This window comes from Polypterus senegalus, chromosome 12 (assembly GCF_016835505.1).
Source record: "Polypterus senegalus isolate Bchr_013 chromosome 12, ASM1683550v1, whole genome shotgun sequence".
Lineage (NCBI taxonomy): Eukaryota > Metazoa > Chordata > Cladistia > Polypteriformes > Polypteridae > Polypterus > Polypterus senegalus.
Window position 1 is genome coordinate 111,441,406 of NC_053165.1, and position 19,656 is coordinate 111,461,061.

Genomic DNA, 19,656 nt, shown 5'->3' on the forward strand with positions numbered 1-19,656 from the left:
AGCCAGGCTCACTATTAACATAGGTTTTTGATTAACCAAAAAACAGCACAAGAATTCTGTGAGAGAACTTCTTTCTGCAACATTTTAACACTTTTTAAGTGCTTTGGAATATGTGGTACAGTTTCTGTTTTATTGCATCTTTTACCAAGGGTGTCATTTTACACTGATTGGTAAAAGTGTGATTCTGGATACATGTGTCGCCATGCTGTTGAGTGATCCTTACTCCAAACACTTGGTGTCTTCAGAATTTCTGCACAACTTTCCAATGGTATCCGCTGCTGATGCACAAGTCTTCATGTGGATTGTTAATACTAAAATCCCTGAAGCCTACGAAAAACGTTGGAACGCCAGGCCACCTTAAATTCCTTTGCACCTCTTCATCAGCATCTTTGTTTAGCAAATGTGTCAATCAGCAAAAGCAGCAAGCAGCCTGCTATCCCCTCCCCAACCAACACAACTGAAGTTCTCCCAGCTCAAGTCTCTGTCTGGTTGTGAGGTGCCTTGAGTTGTTTAGGGTAAATAGTATATCGTTATTTGGAATACATGCATGTCATGTATGTTCTGTGTCTACAACAATCTGGGTAAATGTGAGGCAAGAAATGTTCAACACATAACTAAAACAGAATCTTTTTCCATGTTATACTAATAATGATGTGAAGTGTATAATGTGTGAAGTCTTTAGTCCAGATATCAAATAAACATGTGCACATTTGTTCAAGAATGTAACCAAAGAAAAATAAATCATTCAATTTATATGTTGCTGTCAATCAGTTAAAAACCCAAGCTCAAATGTCAATCGACAAACAATTGAAATGTCTTCTTGGATGGTGCAGAGGTAAGAATAACTGCCTTATAACCAAAGGGTTACGGGTTCGAGTCCAGGTGTTTCTCGTTTTGAGTAGTAAGGTGCTATTATTATTATTATCATCTCTCTCTCTATATATAAAATCCTATGTCTGTCTGCTTTTCAAGAGAGAACTACTTAATTGATTTAGATTGGGTTTTCTTCTATAATTTGCCTGAACATTCCAGTTGATTTTGCGACTTTTCTCATTGCACTAAGAATCATAGATTGCTTGCAGGAACAATATGTTCACGCTATTCTGAGACAGAGGCCGCAGGCCGAGGGGAAGGGAAGCGTGACATCAGGATTGGGGAGCCGGGCAGGGATGTCCTTACTCGCGTGCCAGCCTCTGTTCGTGTTGGTGACCTCTGGCCACGTTTTGAAGTGTACCTTGCCTCCGTTTAGCTAGCGATACCTGTTTCTTTGTTGATTTTTAAAGTTTGCCCTGTTTCACTACTATGTGGTGGAGCCCCGGGGGATGGCTAGTAATGTAACAAAAACATACATTTAATTTGAGTCTGTAACACCCAATGTAAATTTTTGCTACCTGTAAAAGATATTACTGAAGGGATATAAACAGACACACAAATGCTGGTAAATCATGTCTTCTTGGTATCTTGTTGAATTAGAATTTTTTGTTATTCAGTTGTATTATTGAATAAAAGCACACTTGTTTCATTATACCTTTGAAAAAGTGTTCATTTTATATTACAATAACCACTTGAATGAGATCAGATCTGTCTCTTCCAAATAAGAATGTATTATTTACCCTGTACCCTGGAATGGGTTAATGATACAACTGGAGGGATTTAGTTGAGAAATTATTTTGCAGAATTCAGGAAAACCTATTTCTGATAACCTAATTCTCTAAACAAGCCTGCTGAGGTTCAATAGGATTCATTTTTGAGGTATATATTATTTCTAATGTTTATTTTGTGTTTAAAAATGTGTCAAAAACTTCACAATTTTTGCAAGAAGTTTCTAGGAGGCGTTTTGTTGAATGAACTGGGTTTAGAAGATGAGAATAAAAATCTTGCAATTACACAGGGGTGCACATAACTTTTTCAGTGAGTTGCCCATGGGAGTACCAAGAGATGGTGTTTGGTACTCACCCTGTATGTAGCAAGGTTTTAGTAAGTGCAGTCTTCCTTGCTGTCCTTCTCATTGTCTACCTCAGCTTCCTGCATTATAGATAATAAAGATGCAGCCGATGCACCTCCCTGTCCCTCATTAAGCCTCCTCTTAGCTGTCTCTATCCACAGATCAACAGTTGATATCGATTCAAATGTTTGTATGGTTGTCTTTGACAGGTGAATATGCATCAGGGCTATGTGGCAAGGATGTGATAGACACAATGTGAGTATCCCCTGTTATAGGTTGCACTGCTCAAAGGCAGTGTAACAGACAGTTTAGCCACCTGGATGATATTGATGATAGATTGCTTATATTTATTATGTGGACCAAGTCATACACAGAGGATACTGCCAAGCATTTTCCTGTTTGCTTTCAGCACATCCATTCTTTCACTGTGGTGTCCCTGTCAAGTTGCAAAGTGGCAGTATTTCTGAAGAATGGTGCAAACTTGTGTTGCCAAAATGGTAGAGGTCTTGCTTTTTCTGAGGACAAGTTGAAGGATCAAATACTAAGAAATGATCATGTGACTTGAGGGAGTCGTATCCATTTTCAAACTCTTCAATTAACCCCCTGAGTAAGTTTGTCTTGCCCTTGTCAGCATTGGTATTAGACTTGGCGTGTGTCCAGTAGTGGCCTTTACTATCAAGCAGAAGTAAAATGTCCAGTGGCCACCATGAGTTCATCCTTACATTCTCCAATGGTCAGATTTTTTTCTGAGACCTAATAGATGTGGTCTTCAAAATGTTGCCAGTGTCAAGATTTTGCACAGTTCTCCAGTGTGTATACAATGCACAGAATGTGCACAAGAGAGTCTCCCACCACAGCCAGTTGTCATAGTTTTGGCACAATGCTGTTGTACATACCAATGCTGACAGCAGCCCTGTCTGTGCACATGGCAACCAACTTTGTTGTCCAGTCATCCAAGCCCACGCTCTGGAAAAGCATCACAAGTCCATCCATTATGGCTTGTGCGGTTCGGTCAGTATCCAGTTCAATCAGTCCAAGGAAGTCCGTTGTAAACTCTCCATTGCTGGACACAGACAAAATGTAAATCAGGCCTATTCAAATGGTAGCCTGTGGGCCAAAGGTAGCCCAGAAGCAGCCTTCTACTGGCCCAGCCCATTCTCTCGCCAGGGCACCAGACTGCAACTAAGATGGTTGCAAATGCAACCAAAATAGGCTTTGCTGATTATCATTTCTACTTAGTTCACCAGTGGTGAATGAAATCATTGAAACTTTAAACTATTATATTGTAATAAATGCAAAATGCCATTATTTATTGAGTGGATGTGCCATTAACATATATATTGGTATGGGTCTCCCCCTTGCAAATCACTGAACTGCATAAAGGCCAGTTTATTTACCTTGCACTGGGAGAGAGAGGGAATAACTGTGAAAATGACGTCAGACTTGGAGACCGTTGTGGGAAAGTTATTTCTAAATACACAACGCTGCTGACAGGACTGTCATGAATTTCAACAAGAGGCTGGTTACCCTTGTGCCAAAATGATGAACGAAGGGCTAAATATGATGCAACCGGTCATCAAAACTAAAGGAAGGAATGCAAAACGTTTGAAATTCCTCTGCCCATTATATAGATCCCCTGTTATGAAGATATCTGTGCCCTGTGGAATGCAGTTGTCCCTTCTTATTTTGCACAGGTATGCAAAAGGGTGATTGTTGCTGATCTCCTTGTGTTTGCAGATCTTTACATGCCATTTCTTTTTTGATTTAATGCATACTTCATGCAAAATGCCGGCCTGTCCATCAGTAAACGTGTACAAGCAGTCACTTGCCTGCTGTTTTGTCACACACAGTTATGTGATGAAGTATGCGTTTTAAGTTTGCAAGTGTATTACTGTATTATATGTTCTGTTACCAATAAATTCTTCAATGGAAGCTCAGCAACAAAGAAACATGGAAAATAACATTTAGTAAAAAATAATAGTAATAATTATTAATAATTCATTACTTGACACAAAACAACTCTGTACAAAGACATTTTAAAGACAAATCATTAAAATAAATGTACTAATCCACTTTCACGTCATACATGGTGTGCCTTGCTCTTACACATTAACTCGGGTAGTTTTTTTCTGGGGGATAAAATAAAAGCCATTTCCACGAGAGAGGCATTGTTGTGGAACTCCAATGTTACCTCTATTATATGAGTGATTAAAACCGTCTGAATGAAATAGTTTAAGCTCTATGGGAGAAGAAAAATCCCTTACCTATCCCGACCACCCCTTTAAATTGGGGGAGAGGAGAATCTCATATTTCAAAAGGGAACCCAAAGTTATTGCTAATACTGTGTACTTTTTTGATTTTGTGCATTTTTAGATGTAACTGGGTCAGATGTGAGGAAAATGTTTTTTTTTTTTATTTCAAAAGTGGAAAATAGTATTGCTGCTACCTCTGATTCTGTTAATTTTTTTTTTTTAATTATGTACATTTTTGATGCGCTCTGTCATTTAGAGGTTGGGAGTATGAACTGATTACAGCATGTTGCTACACTCACGACACGATGAACCACCTGGGTTGGGACCGGAGTGTGGCGGGTGACACCTCAGCTCTATTACTGGAATGGTGAGGTTTTTTATGGTGGCTGGAGTGCCAATCCTGCCACCAACCCCCAAGTTTTCCCTGTAAGTTGGAGGACCTGCTTGCAAGCCTGGATGCAGATTAATGTCATACCCAGGATGAAGCAATTGCAGGTTAACAACAACAACAATATTTATTTATATAGCACATTTTCATACAAATTATGTAGCTTAAAGTGCTTTACATGATGAAGAAAGAGAAAGAAGACAAATAAAATAGAATTAGGGAACACTAATTAACATAGAATAATAGTAAGGTCCAATGGCCAGGGAGAAAAAAAATAAAATCTGCAGGGGTTCTGAGGCCACGAGACTGCCCAGCCCCCTCTAGGCATTGTACCTAACGTAAATTACCTCAGTCATTCCTTATTGTATTCAGGGTTCACATGGAAGAACTTGATGATGACAGTCATGTGGACTTCTGGCCTTTAATGCATCAATGTAGGGACATCACGGTGCTTTGATCAGGTGGTGGTGGCAGCGCAGATCGTCACAACAGAAAACCAGAAAAAGAACAGAAGAGAAAGTAGGGTTAGTACAGATTACGGAGCCACCATGAATAATAATGATAATTAAATGCATATACAGAGTATCAGGATTAAACAAAAATAAAGCGATGAGAAAGCCATGTTAAAATAACATGTGTTTAGCAGTTTTTTTTAATGCGCTCCATTGTATTAACCTGGCAAATTCCTATTGACAAACTATTCCAGATTTTAGGTGCATAACAGCAGAAGGCTGCTCTTGGAATAATAAGCAGACAGTCATTTGAAGATCTAAGGTTACAATTTGGAGTGTAAGGTGAAAGACATTCTGAAATATGAGATGGAGCGAGATTATTTAAGGTTTTGTAAACCATAAGCAGTATTTTAAATTCAGTTCTAAACGACACAGGTAACCAATGTAGTGACATCAGAACTGGAGAGATATGGTCAGATTTTCTTTCCCTAGTTAAGATTATATCAGCTGCATTCTGCACTAATTGCAATCGATTGATGTCTTTTCTGGGTAGTCCTGAGAGGAGTGCGTTACAGTAATCTAGCCGACTGAAAGCAAAAGCGTGAATTAATTTTTCAGCATCTTGAAATGTAATAAGAGGTCTAACTTTTGCTATATTTCTTAAGTGAAAAAGTGATGTTCTAGTAATCTGATTAATATGTGATTTAAAAATGTGAGTCAATAGTTACCCCTAAGTTCTTTACCTCTGTCTTGACTTTTAATCCTAATGCATCAAGTTTAGTTGTAATAACTTCGTTATATCCTTTTTTGCCAATCACTAAAATTTCTGTTTTCTCCTTATTTAGTTTGAGAAAATTACTACTCGTCCATTCAAAAACACAAGTAAGACATTGTGTCAGTGAATCAAGTGTGTCGGGGTCGTCAGGCACTATTGATAAATACAGCTGTGTGTGTGTGGTCACAATTGAACATCTTATTAAAGAAAGAAACATCCTCTAATAGGACAATTCAGTAATCAGGCAGGAAAAAAGCTGTTCATTGTATATTTATTAATTACTCCTCTGCAAAATGCCTTGTAGGGAGCATTCTTCAAAAGCAGCCCGTTACAGCATCATCAGAATGATCAGAGAAACAAAAAATAGAGGTTCATTTTATAAACTGTTAAATTTACATACAGTGTTAATCAATGTATATATTTTATTCTTGTTGGTCCGTTGGTAAACAACCAAATGATTTATATAAAATAAGTCTATTATATTCTGGTTCTTTTGAGATGAGCCACCACCCTTGAAATTTCTGTGTACATAACAACTGTCCATTCTAGTTCATAGGAAATCTGCGGATTTCTTAGTCATCTCTTAGTCATCCTTCAGTACATTTTGTATTTTACATCAGTCTTTCTTCTGGTACATTCTTTACTTACTTGATCATCTCAGTATTTTCCCTAAACCAATTCTTACTTTTCAATGCACATTTTGTTGTTCACTTGACCTTTATCTCATTTCCAACATTTATGAACCCTTTATGCTGTGTCTTAAAGGTGAATGATATGTTACCCTAAAAGTATTCTTCCACATGTGTCATTAGCATAGCTGTGGTAGCTCAAGTTATGCCCTGAGATAATCTGTCCTAATGGAAGCATGTTAATCGAACAGAGCAGCGGACCCAGGATAGAGCCTTGTGGAACACCATACAGAATATCATGTGTCTTTGAAGTATAATTACCACAACTAATAAATAATTTTGTTAAGGACCTTGTTCAAGGGAGCAAAAGACTACAGTCACTTCTGGTGTTTACGGGATTTTAACTAGCAACCTTCCAATTGCCGGTGCAGATGTGACCAGATTTAAAAGGGAAGCAATGAATAAACATTACTTGTTTTTAAATATGTTTGTGTTGATTTAAAATTCGTCATTACCTACTGCTTACTGGCCCAGCTAAATTTCTTGGTTTGAAAATCTGGCCCAGCTGAATTTGTAATTGAATCATCCTGATGTAAACAATCTCCTGCTCAGATTTAGTGATGTCCTCAGATCCATCAAAAAGCAGTCCCCAAAATTCAACAGACTCCAACCTGGCTCTTAACTCCCCAATGAAAGAGCGTGCAATGATCTTTATGATCTGCATTCCCCCTTCACATGAATGATATGCACCTCTGACATTTACTCCTAGCTGCTCCAGTAAACAAATATCCTCAGCAAAGGAAGACATGGAACATGCATGTTTAGCTTAATGAAAGGTGAGGAGCTTGACATTGTTCTTCAGTCAGCTTGTTTTGCTATCCAGCCAGTAATCTCCTGGATATTTCTTCTTGATTATCTTGTTTATTTGAAATAGCTTATACCACATTCAAGTGCTCTTTGCTTTATTCATGTTTGTCGAACAAAGGATGATTCAAATTCTTTGAGATGGTGTAAAATGCACTTTATCTGCAAGACTTTTTTGTCCTTTGAATGTAAGTGGCATATTTTGCATCACATTTCCATGTGCTCATCATGAGCTGCAAGCCACGGAACATCTTGGAGTTACTTTTCCTGCTCCAGCTCGGTTTGCCATTTCTTTGCAGGTAGCGAAACGCCAAAGTAGCTGCTTAATATCTTGGTTTTTTTGGATATATTGTAAAGAAACGTATAGAAACAGTATGAGGTGTTTATGACGTGATTGTCAAGTACACATGCGTACCTTTGTACCAGTTAAGTGCATACTTGCATTTACAGCATTATCATTTACAATTTTAGACTGCCTCTCAAGATGGACTGCTTTGTTATATTCAGCTGTATGTGCCTTTATTATTTCACAATGGACTGTTCATTTAGTTTTCCCTCATTTACGCTCAGACTCAATTGCATTTTGTCTTAAGATTCAACACTTTGGAGTTTTCCAAAGTATTTTAGTGCTTAGGATTTCTTAACAGTTTTTTCGGAGGCAATAATGTTAGCTGTAGCTCTTCCCTTAGGAAAATGTAATATACTTTACAAATAACATTGCTGGCTATGATAGGACAAGCACTGAATTCAGACTGATTATTGAGAATATTACCAAACAAAGATGCTGCCACTGCATTAAAATAATGTTTTTTAACAAAAGGCTGCTCTTTGGTTCTAGTTACCAGTATTTCTACATTAAACAGAATGCAGAAATGGTCAGATATACCAATACCCACAGCCTACCTCACATCAGCTTTTAATCCACATGTACAGAATATAGTGAAATTCTGCTGTGCCTGACCTACCAACGTGCAATATATTGTTACTTTCTAGTACTATGAGAGACAAGAATATATAAAATACAATTAATTAGTGGAAAACGCCAATCAGTATACATAATGTACTTCTTAGGATCAAAAGTTATTAATGTCCATGTAGACTGGGGGATGAAGCAAAAATAAGCCCAAAAAAGAGAAGAGATACAGCAAATGGAAGAATTTAGAACTGTGAACACAAAATTGACCACCAGCCAACCAGCTCCGAACCAAATGCATAGCAGACTGAAAACTTCTCATTATTGGGACCAGACGGTCTAATGCTGAAAATTCAAGTAAGACTAATTTATTGAAAGAAGATTTCTGGAAATTTACAAAGAAAGAATCAGGAGATTTCCAGTGAGAGGGTAGAATTAGTTTGTAACTATTGTACCCAGGCACAATAGCCTCTTCTAGAAGAAAGCAAGGCTAAGAGTACAGAGGTCCAACTGTAGAAATGAATGTGGCAAAAATTGTACATTAACAAAGAGAATAGAAGTAGTGGCTAGAGTGGATATTGGGATAACACTAAGGACAGATCAAATTTGGAGATAGAAAAATAAGGAATGACAAAGAATGTGGTCCTTACTAACTAAAGTGTGCTAAGGACAAAGTTATAAATGTCACCACATGTTTTAATACCTTGACCTGCACAGGGTGGAAAAAACTGATGGGTTTGCCAGCAAAACAATATGCAGATTGTGTAAGATGGTAGTGTGGTTGTGCCAGACTGGAAAGGAGACAGCATTTTACTCAACTTTTCACAGAAGCATGAAATTTTAAAGACCCTTATCCAATCAAGAAATGATCTTCTGTTCAATCATTATCTTCAAATAAGCCTGGGATACAAGTGCTCTTTTCACATCTATAGGTCTTATATGGTTTATCATAGAGATCTGGAGATTGCATGCAGTGAGAATAAGGCAATGGTAGATTTTATTTGTTATCTATTTATAGATAATTAAAGATATCCAAAGCTTAAAAAGCCTTCAAATAGCACAAGCTATAGGCATTATCTGTTTATACTGGAAACATTAAATCCAAGGAAGCATAATGGTGTGTACTAAAAGTTGAAAAAGGTTGCATTTTGTAAATGTGTATATATCTTGTGCATATGTAGCTCTACTCTGTACATCAGTTTTATCCCGCAATTTGAGATGTACTGTAATGTGCTGTAATGTTCACCAGGCAGTATTTTCCCATTATTGTAAGTAAATCTGTACTTTGGGAAATAGTTGAAAAGGAATACATATTTTTCTATCACAGTTTGGCATGGTGTTTCTCTGCCGAAGACTGGAAGCAGCTAGAAAGAGTGAAGTGAACAATTTCTAAAATTATTGGCTGCCAAACACCCATTGTTGTGGAAAAAAACTTTCCTTTATTTTCAAAGGAGTCTCTCTCTGAGACCAGATGAAAATGCAGAACAATTCTTTATTTGCACATAGATATACACAAATGTCTCAGTCTGTGGAGTGAGCAAACATTAATACAATTCATTCCCTTTTATACTTTTCTGTTATCATTACCTTATCTAATACATCAATCACATCATCTGATTCTGTATGCAGAAGTATAACATCTTAGCTAATCAACTACAGCCTTTATGTATATGTTGATTCTTCCATTATTCTAAACATCGCTTCTTTATAGGGGTGTCCTATGGGTATTCCCATTAATATTGTCACCACTTCCCAATACGGGTGTTTGGCTTTCACACTAGTTTGTCCTCATGTTTTAAGGGGGTGTTTATTACCTGTTTACTTCATTTAGTAATTAGTCATTTCTTCAGTGGTTCCTCTAAGATGAGGCAACCCTCATGTCCTCAAGCTTTAAGCCACGTTTAGTTTGTTACCTTCAGTACTTTTCTTTATGCTATTAATAATCCATTGTTAACAACTTTTATTTAAGTATTTGCTTGTATTAAATTGTAAGAATTATCATGTATTGATGAGAAATATTTGATTACATTTTTTTATTTATACCATCCTCCGTACATTTGTTCTGTTGTTCCAGACTGAATTGTTGCTGAGATGGCCTAAAGTGAGATGCACATGCTTTTAGCCCCAGCATGTAACAGAAACGTATCCAGACACTCCAAGTGGCCCAGAGTCAAAATTATTTATGTTTGTGGAAGGGAAGCTCACAGAATACCACGCTAGTCACTTTCATGGGGTGATAGTTAATGGAGCGATTTTTATATGCTGGACTAAAGTACAGTATTTTATACAGTCATATGAAAAGGTTTGGGAACCCGTCTTAATTCTTTGGATTTTTGTTTATCATTGGCTGAGCTTTCAAAGTAGCAACTTCCTTTTAATATATGACATGCCTTATGGAAACTGTAGTATTTCAGCAGTGGCATTAAGTTTATTGGATTAACAGAAAATATGCAATATGCATCATAACAAAATTAGACAGGTGCATACATTTGGGCACCCCAACAGAGAGATTACATCAATACTTAGATGTGCCTCCTTTTGCAAATATAACAGCCTCAAGACACCTCCTATAGCCTTTGATGAGTGTTTGGATTCTGGATGGAGGTATTTTTGGCCATTCTTCAATACAAAATCTCTCCAGTTCAGTTAAATTTGATGGCTGCTGAGCATGGACAGCCTGCTTCAAATCATCCCATAGATTTTCGATGATATTCAAGTCAGGGGACTGTGAGAGCCATTCTAGAACATTGTACTTCTCCATCTGCATGAATGCCTTTGTAGATTTCGAACTGTGTTTTGGGAAATTATCTTGTTGGAATATCCAACCCCTGCATAACTTCAACTTTGTGACTGATGTTTGAACATTATCCTGTATAATTTGTTGATATTGGGTTGAATTCATCCAACTTTAACAAGGGCCCCAGTCCATGAACTAGCCACTCAGTCCCACAGAATGATGGAACCTCCACCAAATTTGACCGTAGGAAGCAGGTGTTTTTCTTGGAATGTGGTGTTCTTCTTCCACCATGCAAAACGCTTTTTGTTATGACCAGATAACTCCATTTTTGTCTCATCAGTCCAAAGCACTTTGTTCCAAAATGAATCTGGCATGTCTAAATGAGCATTTCCTCACAACAAGCGACTCTGTTTGTGGCATAAGTGCAGAAAGGGCTTCGTTCTCATCACCCTGCCATGCAGATGTTCTTTGTGCAAATTGCGCTGAATTGTAGAACGATGTATAGATACTCTTATCTGCAGCAAGATATTCTTGCAGGTGTTTGGGTCTTTGGAGGTGATCTGTGGGTTGTCTGTAACCATTCTCACAATCCTGCGCGTGCGCCACTCCTGTATTTTTCTTGGCCTAACAGACCTGGATTTAACAGCAACTGTGCCTGTGGCCTTCCGTTTCCTGATTATATTCCTTACAGTTAGAACTGACAGTTTAAACCTCTGAGAGAGATTTTTGTAGCCTTCCCCTAAATCATGATACTGAACAATCTTACTTTTCAGATCTTTTGAGAGTTGCTTTGAGAGTTGAAAGGGAAGCACAACTTGCAATTGACTACCTTAAATACATTTTCTCATGATTGGACACACCTATCTATGAAGTTCAAGGCTTAATGAGCTAATCCAACCAATTTGATGTTGCAAGTAATCAGTATTGAGCAGTCACATGCATTAAAATCTGCAAAATTACAAGGGGACCCACATTTTTGCACAGCCAGTTTTTCACATTTGATTTAATTTCATACAACTAAATATTGCTTCACTAAAAATCTTTTGTTCGGAAAACACCCCAGTACTCAGATGTTCCTAGGAAATGAAAGATATACCACTGTTATCTTTTTTGTTGAAAGTAGAGTAAATTATTATGCAGGCTGAGAGGGGTTCCCAAACTTTTTCATATGACTGTATAATTATCTAAAGAGGTTAAATAATTGGCCACTTATATTGATTCTTAAGACAGTTCCTTTTTAATAGGAAATTACTGTGTAGGCTGTTACAGACAGTACAGCAAGACACTGTCCCACCCTGTGCAGTTCACAGCAGTGGCATCTTTACTAACAATTCACCTTTTAACACTCATGGCTTAGCATTACAGCAAACCTTTACTAATATTGAACCCTAACACTATAATGCCATTAAGATCCTTTCTGATTTATTTTACCCCATCCACTCACCCTCCCTTCGTTCACTTTCATTCTGTTTAGTAAATAGCTTCGGTTGATCAAGACTAGAGCAACCAGATTTCATACAAATGCTAATCCACAAACTGTAAGGTGCTTTAATTGATATGTTGACCTTTAGAGTGAAGTGATGGTTTCTTTTGTCCTTATTATGTATTTGTATTGATATGTTTTTTTTTTTTCTTTTTGGCTGTCACCATTTTACAAATTCCGTGCTAATCATGTTCTGGCAATAAAGTATTCCCAATACCTTGCAATAAAATGTTTTCTGCTATATTAGCATTCATATTTTGTGTTAATGTATCATAAAGAAAACGGAATAAACAGTGGACTAATTGCTTAAAAACCTAAAATGGTTAGCTTAATCTCTATACACAAAAAATACATTGAATTTGAGCTACAGTGGCTTGCTATTTTTTAATATGAAAATTAAGCACACTACTTTCCAAAATGTACATTTTTGCAATACTTTGTTGGGGTAGATGATTTATAAACTGTTTACTATAGTTTATACAGTATGTTCAGATGTGCACTTAAGCCAAGGTTTGAATCCCTAAAACCACCCACCTTCCTAACCACAGATCTTGCTTCTTGTCAGCATTTTAAAAATAATTGTATATTCTGCATAGTATTAAAACAAAACAACTGTGAAAATTATTGTGTGTGGTGGTTTTCCCTAACAGGAGAAAATTGAGTGCATTTCTAGGCGACACTACAGAGATCATAAGGGGGCCAAGCTTACAAATCTGGGACCAGGAAACTACTCTGCTAGGGTTCGGGCTACCTCCTTAGCTGGAAATGGATCTTGGACTGATTTTGTAGCCTTCTATGTACAGTCAAAACGTAAGTCTCATTAAATCAGTCACATGTAAAAATTCTGTTCACATTCTAACAAAATTTTAATGTATAAATACATTTCATCACTTACTGTCTTTGTGCCCCATGACTGTTAAGCCCTTACTTCAACATAAGTATGTTAACAATTTATTCTTTTGATCATGTAACACTTGTCATTTCTGTGATGACCTACTGCTGACAATTCACTTTTTTATTTTTCTTTCTTTCTTTTTGTCACAGCACCAGAGTATGAAAACATTCTGTATCTTGTAATCATCCTTCCTATTGTGCTGTCTATATTTGCTGGAGTTATCATTGCTCTGTGCATCTTTAATCGAAAACGGTAAGTAGTACTGTCCAGGCATGCATTTTGTCTTAATGAGTAAAGAGGCTTGCAACTAAAATATTTGTTTTTTTTTCCCTAGCTAATTCAGTGGCCATTTCTGTTATGCGTTGGTATGATATGATTAGCTTCAAAATCATATTCATATCAGTTTTAATTTTATGTTAACTTTTTGATAATATGTTTTTTTCACATATACTGTACAGTATTGCACATAAATGTGACACCTGGGTGTGCTGGCAAATGAAAGGTATAATTAGATGAATTTTTTAATCCTTCATGTTAGCACTGGAATCTTGCTACATAAGTTCACAGTGGCCTTCTCTTAAAATATTTTTGCAGCGAGCATTGATTTGAACACAAGAAGCGATACTTCAACCTTGAGTGAATATAACTCAGTGATCTTGTGTATATTCCATATTTGTACACATTTAAATATTAAATTTGACACCAGGCACAGAAAACAGCATAAAGTAAATGGCAGGAAACTCAATTGAATTTAATTTAGCATTATTGTACAAGTGGTGTCCAGTGGAAACAATAGTAAATAAAGGAAAATGAAATAAAAATAAATCTTACCTACCCTGTCACACTGTCCTCAAAATAAGTTATTTGGTAGCATTAGCTGTGTGACGTCTTGTAGAGGTAAAATAACATGTTCTTACCAAATTTGTTACATATTTTAAAAGCGTCTATTAATTTTTGAAGGTAATATTTTTGGAAGCAGTTTTTAGGCTTCTGAAATCTGTAGCTGTTTACATGCATGGATTAAAAATTCCAGTAACCAGTTGGCCTATTAGAAACATTAATTTGTTAATTCTCTATTCCTGATTTTTTTTTTAATTTGTTAAGCAATGTATTGTTACTTAACTGTTTTCTGTTTTTTTCACCTTATGTTGTAAATTTTTAAATCTAATAAACTATGTACTTTCTTAAACTGAGTCTCTACATACATTTAAAGTTCTGCCGTTAAGCATTTGTCTTCAAAGCGCAACTACATTCTCATCATCTGCTTAAGTATGCCTTCAAATAAAGACTGTTCACTGAATTGGGTACAAGTCAATGATGTATAGATCAGTTTTCTTTTATTATTTAATTGTACCAGATCTGCTTTAAAGAACCTTTCAGTCTGAAATGCAGGCATACTTCTGCTTAGTGTACATCTGTAATCTATTAACACTCATTTAAAGTGGTATAGTGGATTTGGTGTCACACAACTCCCAGACTTCCGGCTTCACTTCTTAGTCCAGTTGCTTGAGTTATCTCATTCTTCTCATTTCCTCTCGCATCCTCAATTAGTGACTCAAAATTGAAGTTTTGTGAGTAAATGCATTCATGCATAAGAATGTGCTCTGTAATTGACTAGCACCCTGTTTGAGGTCATTTCTGGACTTGAGCCCAAAACTGCTAAAATATGGTGTCACTCCCCACAACTCCGTACTGTAATGGAAGAAACAGTATCACAAATGGATAGTTGGTTTGTTGAAAATATTCTAAAAAAAATAGGCTTAAAGATTTGAGTTCTTTATTGTATGAATAATTAAGTAATTGATCAAAATACATTATCCCACCTTTTACCAATAGTGTGCAGTAAATGCTTGCATATCCTTGAATTCATACTCTAATTAAAATCATACTCTCATTAAAATAGGCTTATTAAGTCAAGCATTTAAAGAAAAATGACAGTCTAGCATATTTTGATGTATGTTGGTAAATCAATAATAAAAAATGTTTGCTAGCATTGTACAAAAACAAAGATCAGGTTTAGCTTATGTGCCTGCCCTGTGTGTATATAGTGAATTCTTGCTGAATTGCATATAATCACCCAGGCCAATTTTTAAAACTTGTTGTTTGGAGAGTTTTTTGAATTTAGAAAACAATTATAAATGTTTGAGCTTTAGGCATTGCTGCCTTTTATACTGTTTAGGTTCTAAGGTATATTTTGTAATTAAAACAATTTTGCTATGTTTAATGTGCATGTGCACATATAGTATATGTACAGTATATACAGTTTGTGTGTGTCTGTATGTATATGTTTTTAAATATATGTACAGTACAGTATGTTTATATGCATTATATGTATGTATACACATACATGTGTTTATTTATATGTGTGTCCTTAGTTTCTCTAAAATATTAAGTTGAATTTTGAAGATCCCCATGATATTACTGTCTTTTTGGTAACACACTCCCATGTATCTATGGTTCACTACGTGAAAGAAAAGCATTCATTACCATATCACTCTTCCGTTCTGCAGTGTGCACTCAGCTGGCCTATGGATTTTATACTCTTTCACAATTTTTACAATGAAAGACAAAAACGCAACTTAGTCTTAAAAATGTCAGCGTCTATACAAGTACGTCTTTAGAGTTCTGGGGTTGCATCCATCTTGGCACCTTATTTTACATGACTTGTTTACTGAAAGACAATGGTATAGAATATGACTCCTACTTTACAATTTCATATTGTTTTTTGTTTCTTTAGAAACAGTGACAGACTTGGTAATGGAGTATTATATGCCTCAGTCAATCCAGAGTACTTCAGTGCAACTGAAAGTGAGTATGAGCTTTCTATGCAATATCAAAGTAGAGGCACTAATGTCAACAGCTTTACTCTTTTATGGTTTGATATATCAAAGATAACGTTTATACATGTTTTGTTTTTTCTAAGCATTTAATTTGCATAAAGCTGCAAATAATTTGTTTTTATACTGGATGCAGTATTAAAATGGAAAAATATTATAATATTAATTTTACAATGGAAAACCAATCAGTCGTCTTATATACTATATTGCTATTTACAGAGCACACAATCACCAGATGTTTCGCAAAGTAAAGGAGAGTGCCGCCTAGAGTAACAACAAAACAGAGTATGTGATAATCCAGTGATATGTTTTCAGGGGAAAAAAATGAGAACAGCTACTTGAAACTGGATATGGACTGATAGTACATGTTCACAATATAATACAACTAGCATCTGTACAGAAGAGTCGATTAGATAATAAAAGATAGCTGATTGAAATGAGTTTCCATTGGAACTCTTGGAATGTGGTAACTGATGAAGCTTAATGGCTAGAATCTTTATGAATCGAATTTTTGCAACATTCAGTCTGCAGAAGATCTGTTCATAAAGATTTTTTGTGTATATGGCAGTCATACAAAATATTCACTCTCCTTTGACTTTTCCAGATTTTATTTGTTTATTTTGTTATTCTGTTTTGCTGAAATAGATTTTTCTTCAATTCACATTAAAAACTCTAGAATGTCAAATGGAATTTCTATTGATCCTTTTAAATTAATAATACATTAAAACTGACAAAAAATGTATTCTCTTTCCCAAATCAAAGTTTAAGTATCTTTGGGGTGAGTTTAAGCACTTTAAGCTACATTATTTGTATGAAAATATGCTATATAAATAAATGTTGTTGTTGAATCACTTAAAGTTCTAGGTACTTTTACACATTTGAAAATATTTATTTTTTGCCAGTTCTTATTTACAGAACTGTCCAAGCTCCCTCATGTGCACTGTAAATAAAACGCAGTATGCAACTCCTGCTTCATATCCTCAGTTGGATGAAGTCCAGAATGTTGCCATGCCAGTCCTGATTTTTTAAATTTGTTTGTTTTCAAGCTGGTCCATTATGGTTGTGGTTGTTTGTTTTGTTTCACAATCCTACTAGAAATGATTTTGCTCCAAATTCCCAGGGACCTCATTGACAAAGCTTGTGTACGCACAAAAAGTGGTGTGAAATGTGCTTATGTAACTTCCCACGCAAATGTCTGGATTTCTAAAAGAGAATGTGAGAGGGGAGCATGCGTATATTTATGGCAACTCTGACCCATGTTCACGTGTCAATTTGGAAAAACTAGGTAAAGATGACAACCTTGATCAAGTAATGAAGTACAGCCAAACCAGCTAAATAATGAGTGACATGCAGAATAATTCATATTGTAGAACCATTATTATAATGCGCATTGACGTTCTAATGATTATGCTACGTTAACAATAAATTTGTCGAACTCTTCTTAACACATTGAATCTGGCTATTCTGCCATTTCTTCCCTCAAAGCTTAGTATTAAGCAAAGACAACAACAAAAGGAAACAGTGGAACAAAACAAGAGAAACCTTTACAAACATAGACATAGATAAACATGTTTATAACTAAAAAATTGCACAATTTTACTCACTACAACAGCAAAAACAAAATAAAGTCCCCTTTAACTGTCTCTCAAGCAAATCCCCATCCCATAACATAGACACTCCCTTAAACACACAAAATTCCCCCTTTTCGTTAGAAAGGATGACCAGTCCCAACAAACCCCACATATATATATATATATATATATACACACACACATAAATACACATAAAAACTCTCAATATGACTTAAAGAAAAAAAAAGACGCCCCTGTTCAGGAGAAGTGTGTGTATATATATATATATATATATATATATTATATGTTGTTTTTTTTTTTTTTAACCACTAATTCCGTCCAAAGGTTTATTGTCCATGAAGGAAGTTGAACTATGCGACAAAAGCAGTCAGATTGGCAAGGATTGAGGAAAGATGGATGACTGTGCTATCCCGAAACTTTAAAAATAAAAAAAGGTCACATCTCACCCTCCGAAATCAGCAATCCAAAGCTTAGGGACAGTCCAAAGAAAGAAAAAATGTGTGCAGGTGGCCACCGTATTAACTTTATCCTAGTGTTTTGGGAAAGATGTTTCTACTTTTTTTCCCTTGGCATCGATAGTGTCCATCCTATCTTCTTTGCAATACAAAGCGACTATTCCTTCTCCCAGTCATTTCCTTCTTGCCGATTTTAATTTCAACACTCCAATCTTTCATTGGCTGTCCAACTGGAATGGTGTTTTTGTCTGGCCATCCAGATCCCGCCCATAGAGGCAATGTCATCAATCACTGCCTCGTAACTCCAGATCCTGAACTGCGATAGGCTCCACCACCCGAATCTGAGTGGAAGCCCCCAGCAAGGACGAAAAGCACACAAAAGATAGACAACACAATACAACACACACTGGTAAATCTCCTTATGTAGCAGTGCTACAACGTAACAAACATTGTACCAGAAAAGGGATGAATGTGACATACAAACTTTTTTAGTTCCCTTTTAAGCGGACCAATACTGTGTATTTGCACTGAAGAACTTTTTGGGCTTTTCGTCAATTTATATCATCTACCTGTTCTCACTTCTCAGGGAACTGGCTAACAAGTCAGAAATATCTCGGGCAAGCTTCATGCCATTGTGCTAGCTGTACTGGAAGCCATTAATTGACTGACAAGGCCCTACATCCAGTTTTCATATGGTGTGGATGTACATATATAAAATGTAATATGCTTTTGGTGACATAAAAATGCAGTTTGCAGCAATGTCTGCTTCTCCTAACATAAGTGGAGTAATTAATTGCACTCATATTTCATGATGGCCTCGCTGCTTTTGTTAACCCTAAGCAATGACGTTCCTTTAATGCACAAGTCGTTTGTGATGCCAGGGTGTGACTGACAAATGTTGTGCCTCAGTGGCCTGGGTCAAGCCATGATTCATTTATTTTGAGGCAGTCATTTTAACAGACAGTACTGTACTGTACGTGATTGCTGGCTTGTTGATAAGGTAACTGGCTCAATCCTCAGTGTTTTACATGGCCTGTACTATTAATTGTAACAGCAATCACGTTGTTACAAGTATCAGGTGATAGTGTCTGGCTGCTCAGACACTGATGCATTATGCTTTGCCCAGACCCCGCAGAAAGCAGAGGAGAGGCACTATAATGCCATGCATGATCTCGTGTTCTCAGTTGCAGAGCGTAGCCATATATTCTTGAATGCAGGTGGAAGAGTTTTGATGTGTCAGGTGGGAATTTGATTTACCAGTCAATGAAGTTCTGTAACATAGTGATTTCATATGTATGAGGCTTAATAGCATGCTCCATCTATGGATGTTTCAAGGTGGTATTCAAGGCACGCTCATGTATGCATATTTACAAGGTGGATGTGAATTATAAAGGGTAAATTGCTTAGAAATCTGTGTACACCAGGTTTTATCAAATGTT

The 19,656-nt window shown here is 36.3% G+C and overlaps 1 protein-coding gene across 1 annotated transcript in view; it reads left to right on the forward strand.

Moving 5' to 3' along the window:
- The window catches only part of LOC120541537 (insulin-like growth factor 1 receptor), a 384,927-nt gene that overhangs the window by 351,289 nt on the left and 13,982 nt on the right, over positions 1–19,656 (forward strand). Inside the window, exons 13-15 of the mRNA XM_039773260.1 lie at positions 13,089–13,248; positions 13,483–13,585; positions 16,071–16,141. Coding sequence (XP_039629194.1) covers positions 13,089–13,248; positions 13,483–13,585; positions 16,071–16,141 — 334 coding nt within the window. The remainder of the gene's footprint in view (positions 1–13,088; positions 13,249–13,482; positions 13,586–16,070; positions 16,142–19,656) is intronic.